The 7173-nt window shown below is 62.4% G+C and overlaps 1 protein-coding gene across 3 annotated transcripts; it reads right to left on the bottom strand.

The window, feature by feature from the left end:
- Positions 1–1635: 1635 nt before the first annotated feature.
- On the bottom strand, positions 1636–6759 carry FBXW5 (F-box and WD repeat domain containing 5). Of its 3 annotated transcripts, none has more exons than XM_063081987.1 (9): positions 6252–6759; positions 5552–5767; positions 5000–5157; positions 4351–4525; positions 4127–4275; positions 3621–4038; positions 2739–2886; positions 2452–2664; positions 1636–2376 (listed from the first exon to the last, which is right to left on the bottom strand). In XM_063081987.1, exons 2-9 carry the CDS (start codon positions 5742–5744, stop codon positions 2136–2138), a joined length of 1695 nt encoding a protein of 564 aa, XP_062938057.1. In that variant the 5' UTR covers positions 5745–5767; positions 6252–6759; the 3' UTR covers positions 1636–2135. The 3 variants fall into 3 exon arrangements, with proteins under 3 accessions (XP_062938057.1, XP_062938059.1, XP_062938058.1); XM_063081989.1 differs by having other exon boundaries at positions 3906–4038; XM_063081988.1 differs by having other exon boundaries at positions 6601–6759.
- Positions 6760–7173: the final 414 nt, after the last annotated feature.

Below are 7173 nucleotides of genomic sequence, written 5' to 3'. Positions count from 1 at the left end.
TCTGGGCTGTGTGCCAAGTTTTGTAGCAGTCTTGTTGGGGGGACGGGGGGACAGGGGGACAGGGCCCTGCGCCCACTCCACCTTCACCATGCACCAGCACCTCTCCCTATGGCATCGGGTTTCCCTGTCCTTGCCAGCTGATGTATCTGGATGTGTGTGGTTCCTTTTCTTGTCCAGACTGCGCGCGCTTCTTGTGAGGATTTTCGTCTTTCTGTAATTCAGCAGTGCAGCCGTTTTCTCTTTACTCCAGCCCCTGTAGATGGGGATTGAGGGTTCCTGCCTCTTCATTCACTTGCTCGTTTCTTTCTCTGTGCGATGCTCAGTCTGCGCCATCCCATCTTCTGTCCCTTTCTTCACACCAGCCGTAACTGCCACCATTTCTCATGTGTGAAACTTCATCTCAGCCACTCTACCTGTTACTGTCCACAGCGGATACTTGGCTCCCTTTCTACATACAGATTTCCCTCTCCCTGCTCTTGCTCATGGCATGCCATTCCAGCTCGCAGTGCCGCTGTGAGCTTCCTGATGACTTTGCAGGAGACGGGCCTCCATCCTTCACAGCACGTTGCCTGGTTTCCTGCAGCTTCTCAAGAGCATGCTTGCATCTGTTGAGTTTGTTGTCTCCTTTCTGTCAAGAGGTTTCCTGTGGGCTCCAGATTCTTAGTTCAGGCTCATTCTGTGTAGACAGCTCTGCTGCCGTTCCTTTTTCCTGTTTGGCTCACATCTGGTGGTTTCATCATTTAACTCCAGTGGCTGCAGGGATCCCTGTCCCTCTGGATGGAGCAGCCCATGCTGGTGGACCCTTGGTTGCATGTGGCTTCTGTGGGCCCTTTGCCCCTCTGCAATGGCTCCTCCAAGCCTGTGTTCCCTGTTTCCCCGACTCTCCATCCTTGCTCAGGGTCCTGCCCCAGCAGGTGGACCTGGGCAGCCTGTGCTGGCCTGCTGGTTCTGGCCTGGAGAGTCTTTCACCTTGTTACTCAAGTCTCATCCATGTCTTTTTTCTCTAGTGTGCTGATTGCTGGTGTTTGTGGGGCCAAGGGTAGTTTAGCAGATTGCTGTGCAGCCAAGTGTGCAAGTCCAGCCTGTTGGGCAGCTGACCCTGCCAGACCTCCACTCTCCCCTCTCCCTACCCTGGGACCCCCAGAGGTAAGCAGGGCAGGCCAGGCAAGCTGCCAGTACAGCCAGGGCAAAGCCTGTGAGGGTCCAGCTGGGGCCACTCCTTGATGCCCCCAGTCCCATCCTCACCTGCCTGGGCCCTGCAGAGCTCTGCCCAACTCCCTCTTCTCTCCCCAACCCCACCCAGCAGCCAGAGAACTCCCTCAAGGATGGGCTGATGCCACTCGGGGCTCCCATGGCACTGGGAGCTGGACACAGCCTTTCCACCCCAGACCTCACCCCAGCAGGCCCTGGACATCTGCCCACCCACCGCAGACGTGCTCAGGTGTCTCCTCAGAGGTCATGGAGGGCGGACAGGGCAGTGTGGCATCATAGTTGGGGACACAGACTTGTACCAGTGCTTCCGTCTCAGGCTCCTAGCACCTGTCAGGTGGTGACCAAAATGTTGATACCACCAGGCCATCACAGCCAGCTGTGCCTTGTCACCTCCTCCCTTCAGACAGAGACTGGATAACCATGGGCTGTTGCCAGCTGTTTATTCAGGGCCCTGAACAGGTGGTGAGTGGACATGTGGCACACTCGGGCCCACGGCAGGCTGACCTGCACCTCCCGAGCGCCACTGGTGCACAAACCAAGTTACTAAAGGTGGGAACCACCCAGTCCCGCAGGACCAACAAAAGGTGCATATGGTGCTGACCATCTCATGTGGCCCAGCCTGTGGCCAGCTTGAGGCTGTGAGCCTCCAGCCTGGGGACAGGCAAGAAGCAGGAACCTCCAGTGTCCTATGCACCCCAAACTGGCCGGGCCGCCCACGTAGGGTCTGTGGTGCACTGGCCACCCTAGTGCTGAGTGTCACAGCTGTGTGAGCAGGTGTGTGTGTGCGAGCGTGTTGGGGTCAGTCCATCCCCTTCCTAAGGCATTACTGCTGTGAGTGCCTCTTCTCCCCACACAGGAAAGAGCCACATGACCTCAGGGGCATCCTCAGTGGGCCCTAGTGTCTTGAGTCCACCCAGTGCCCCTCAGCGCCTCTGGCTGGCAAACCAAGAAAAGGGGCGGGGGCGCAGGCGCGGGGCCTGAAGGATGCGCACAGTGCGCGGTGAGCGCCAGGCCTTGATGGTGGCATCGTCGCTGGCTGTCAGCAGGAGCTCCTGCTCCTGAGGGCTGAAGGCTACCGAGTTGACCACATCCTCGTGCCGCAACTTGGCCAGGCAGATGTTGTAGTGGCGGTCCCAGATGTAGCCATGCCGGTCCTCGGCCCCACTGCAGGACAGCACCTGGGATGAAGCCACTGCCACCTGCTGCAGCCCCAGGCCCCACCCCACCCAGAGCCCGCACCTGGCCACAAAATCCCTGCTGACATCGAGGAAGATGAAGAAGCACTCATCATTGGGCGTGTAGGCGCGGTGTGCTCGCAGGGCCCGCTTCACCTCCCGCATGGTCTTGAGGTCGAACACGAGCAGGTCGATCTCCTCCGCGATGGGTGGCGGCTGCATGGGGTCAGCCACCACCGAGCCACTGGGCCAGGCACGGCTGTTCACGTACAGGTACCTGACAAGGGGCATGCCACTGGGTACATGGCCGCCTGAGCGTGCCCCCCTCCCAGGACACTGCCAGTAGCCCACCTGTTGTCAGGCGATAGGCCCATGCCAATGATGTGTCCATGCACGTCAATGACATGGTCCAACGCATCAAAGAAGGCGTCAGAACCTCGGCCCTCGCCCAGCACAGGCCCTGCTGTGGTCATCTGGTGCGGCAGGATCTGCTTGATGCCTGCAGGGAGGGCCAGGGTTAGGGCCCCCACTCAGAGCCCTGAGCCTGAGGGATGTCACCTCCAGGCTCCCCTAACACCAAGAGCACCTCCACGCCTGAGAGCTCCCAAGGTCCGTGAGGCACCAGATCTGAGCCAGAGAGGTCTACCCGCTGCTCGCTGGCCAGTGACCCACCCTGCGTGTTTTCACACTCTTCTCTCAGCCCCCATGCAACCAAGAGCACCTCCAAGAACAGATGGACAATTCAAATTTTGCCTGTGGAGGGCCAGCCTGTGGCTCACTTGGGAGAGTGCGGTGCTGATAACACCAAGGCCAGGGGTTCGGATCCCTATATAGGGATGGCCGGTGGCTCACTTGGGAGAGCGTGGTGCTGACAACACCAAGTCAAGAGTTAAGATCCCCTTACCAGTCATCTTTTTTTTTTTTTTTTTTTGTCGTTTTTTCGTGACCGGCACTCAGCCAGTGAGTGCACTGGTCATTCTTATATAGGATCCGAACCCGCGGCGCCGCGCTCCCAGTGCAGCACTCTACCGAGTGCGCCACGGGCTCAGCCCTACCAGTCATCTTTTAAAAAAAATAATAATTTTGCCTGTGGACTTGCTTGCTGTCCAGCCCCTGGGATCCCTGCCCAGGCCTCCCCCCAAGGGTTCCTGGGACTGAGGAGGGGTCCCAGCAGCACCAGTAGTAGGTGTTGCCAGTCCCCTCCCACCAGCCAGGCCCTGCCCTGCCCGTTACCAATCTGGTGTGGCGAGTAGGTGAGGCAGCCGGTGGTAAAGATGAGGTACTTGTTCCTGGCACTGGCGGCACTGCGCTCCGGGGGCTTGGTGTGGCCTTGGGCCAGCAGCTCAGCCACCCGGGTCTCCAGCGCACGCTCAGACAGCTGGGGCTGTGCCCGCCCGTCCAGCACACTGTCTAGCAAGCGCCGCAGGCCCTCCTTTGTGCGGGCAGGGGCTGGTTCCACCTCATCACTACTGTCACCGCCCAGGTCAAAGACACGGCAGGGGGACGTGGCTGAGTCACCAGCATCCAGCAGGAGGTCAGGGCTGTCGAAGCGGCTGCAGTCAGCCACCATCACTGTGCGGATGGTGCTGGCGTTGAGGTTCTGGATCTTGAAGAGCCGCTTCACCACGTTAACATTCTCAGACTCCACGTCCTGTGGGTGAGGCATGAGCCACTGGACACCAGGCCCATGGAGGGGCAGCCAGCGGCCCCTGTGAGCCCTGCTCCACCCCTGCCCGCACCTGGAAGGCGTTGTTGAGCCACAGCACTGAGCAGGAGGTGATGTCTCCGATGCGGTGCAGGTTCCCCGAGATGAGGCTGGTCTCTGTGAGCCAGCAGCCGAACACGTCGTAGGGCTTGTTGCGCACACGGGACAGCAGAGCGAAGGTGTCTAGGGGGAGGCCAGGGCTGGGCAGGCTGCTGGCCGGGGGCTGGGGGGACGGCCCAGCCCGAGACCCACGCTCACCTAGGCTGATGACAGCAATCTCGCCTGATGAAGAGTTGTGTGGCCCTAGGAACACCCCTGAGGCCAACAGCAGCGAGTCATCCTGGTTGAACTGGGAGAACTGGGTGTAGCTCCAGTTGTAGGGCCGCATGTCCGCGCTGTGCAGCAGCGAGATGGTCAGATCGTTGTTCCAGATCTGCACGCAGGGCAGCAGGTACACCATGCAGCCATCAGGCTCGGCTCTGCCAGCTCAGCCCAGCCCACCCAGGGCACCCCAGGACCCAGGCTGGAAGTCCTGGCCCCTCTCCTGGCTGTCTACATTGAGCATGTGCCCAGAAACTGCCCTGCGTCAGGGACTCTTTCCAGCTATCTGTCACCCACCACACCCCCACACCAGGACGCTGGTGCTCAGGGGCTGCTCTGGAACAAAAAGCTTCATGTAGGACCCTCTCCTCTCCTCTTCGCTGGTGGTTAGGGCTGCCCTCCCGATCTCCCAGGTCTGTGGTCCAGGCCAGGCTTCCAGGTCCAGTGAGGTGCCTCTTCTGACCTGGCCCTCTCCACTAGATGCAAGGACACTGGGCCTCTCCCACCTCTGGTCTGACCCTCTTTTCCCACCGCTCGGGCTGTGGTGGGGTGGGGTGGGGCATGCCGGACCCCTCCGCATCCTCACCTTCACGGTGCAGTCCTTGGAGCAGGAAGCAAACTGGTAGCCTGAGTGGGAGAAGCTGAGGTGCAGGACCTGGTCGGTGTGCTCCCGCAATGTCTGCACCTCCACGCAGGGCACCATGTCATAGAGCCGTCGGAACTCCTCGTACCAGGACGTGGCCACTGCGGGCAGGCAGCATCACCGCTGGGCCCCAGCCTCCCTTCCCACAGTCAAGGCCAGCACTGACAGTGTGACCACTAGGAGTTGGGGCTGCAGCCCACCCATGGCTACAACCTGCTTGCCATGGCTTAGGCCTCAGCCAAGGGCTGAGCCTCCCAACCCCCAAGTGACCAGGTCCACCCTTTGGCCTTCCCTCTAGGCCCTGCACTGAAGCGTGGCCCGTGCTATGTCCCAACAGTCCTCAGTGAGTGTGAGGGAGGGTACTCAGGGCCACAAGACAGGCTCCCAACTGGGCTGGCACCTAAGCGGAGCTGGGCAGCAGGGGCCTGGTGCCGTGGCTCAGAACATGACACGGGGATAGCCCAGGCAGGCTTCGGGCCACGCACAGCAACTGACCTGGGTGTCGGGGCACATCACGGGCCACCTGGTAGTAGCGGTAGAATTGCTCCCTCCATAGGAACTCGTCCCGGGACACAGCCTGCCACTGTCTGCACACCAGCCCAGCAGCCAGCACATCAGCAGGGCCCAGGCTCAGGAAGATCTGGTAGACAAGGCTGTCGGGGAGCAGGGGTGTGCCCCCTTCGTCCATTGTGGCATTCTGCCCAGGCGGCCCTAAAACCCACCGACAGCTGCCCTGAGCCCAGGCCTGACCAGGGAGGATGAGTGCCCCTGGCCCCCAGCCCAGAGGAGAGGCACACGGGGCCTGGGGCTTGAGCCATGGTGGCCCCGGCGTTCCTCCAGCCTCACCAACCGCCCCTGCTGGGCATTCCACTGGACTGAGCGTGTGCGGAGGGCAGGGCTGGCACTGCCCCAGACCAGGGATCCAGCAGCTTCAGGAAGAGCCTCAGACTGCCATGCTCCAGCAACCCCATGTGCCTGAGTGCCCCTGCAAGCCCCAGGGACTGGCTGGGGTGGGCAGCAGGCACTGCTCAGCACCTCTGGGCCTGGTCCGGCCTGAGGTGGAGTTGGGGACAGCCCCTCTGGACCCCAGACCCACCCTCTCCCCTAAAGGGCCTGGGCCACGCCCCACACCGGTCCAGGGAGACATCTGGGTGCCGGGGCTGGTGAGTCAGGTCTGAGCTGCCCTGTCTCTGACCTTGCCACCCCAAGGCTTCCAACCTGTCGACACCGGACAGTTCCTTCCGGGAGGAGGCTCAGGGCGGCCGGCCCTTGCCTCTGCCCTGTGGCCCTAGGGAAGCCCTGCCGGGCAGGCAGCCGGCGAGCACGGCCACCGTCCAGCAGACGGCCTTATGGGGATGGGGCCGCCCGGACCTGGCCAGCCGGACGGGCTCGGGGGCTCATTCATTCGCCCAGTGGTGCGGGCGGGCCCGGACCGGGCGGTTAAGGCCAGACACGGTGGGACAGGGCGGGGCAAGGCGGGACAGTGCAGCACCGGGCCGGTGACGACGGCGAGGCCGGAACGCCCCCGGGCCGCGCGCACTCACCGCGGCCGCCTCCGCCCGCTGCGCGGCCCGGACCCGCTTCCGCGCTACCGCCCCGGCCGTCACCCCCGCGTCTCTATGGTTGAGTCCGCCAGGCCCGACGCCAGGAGCGCCGAGGCATCGATGTCCGGGGATGACCGAGCGTCGTGCAGCCCGCGTTGACCGCTCGTGCGCCTGCGCCTCGACCCCGGCGGCCCGGGCAGTGCTTCTTCGTGCGCCTGCGCGTGCTCGGCTCTCCCGGAACAGCGCCCCTAGCGGCCGGAAGAGGCGGTGGCCGGACAGGTGGGCCTGTGGGAGGGGCTGCGGGCGAGGCTCTAGGGCCGCGGGTTCGAGACCAATCTCCGGTCACCGCTATTGGTTCCTGAACAACTGGCTTCACGAGCCCAGTGCCTCTGGATATGGGGATAAGGCCAGTCTTTGGCGGTTTAAGGGAAATAAACACGCAAAGGGCTGAGCGCTGACAGCCAGTGGAAATCAGGGTGCAGTGGACGTGGACAAGGAGCCAGAGGTCATCTCGGACTTTGTACACAGGACTCGGTGCCAGCGCCCTGCAGGGACGTGCAGGTCAAGGCCGGC

This window comes from Cynocephalus volans, chromosome 17, assembly GCF_027409185.1.
Source record: "Cynocephalus volans isolate mCynVol1 chromosome 17, mCynVol1.pri, whole genome shotgun sequence".
In the NCBI taxonomy this organism is placed as follows: Eukaryota; Metazoa; Chordata; class Mammalia; order Dermoptera; family Cynocephalidae; genus Cynocephalus; species Cynocephalus volans.
Note: the sequence above shows the minus strand (reverse complement) of the source record. Positions and strands in the feature narration are given on the sequence as shown.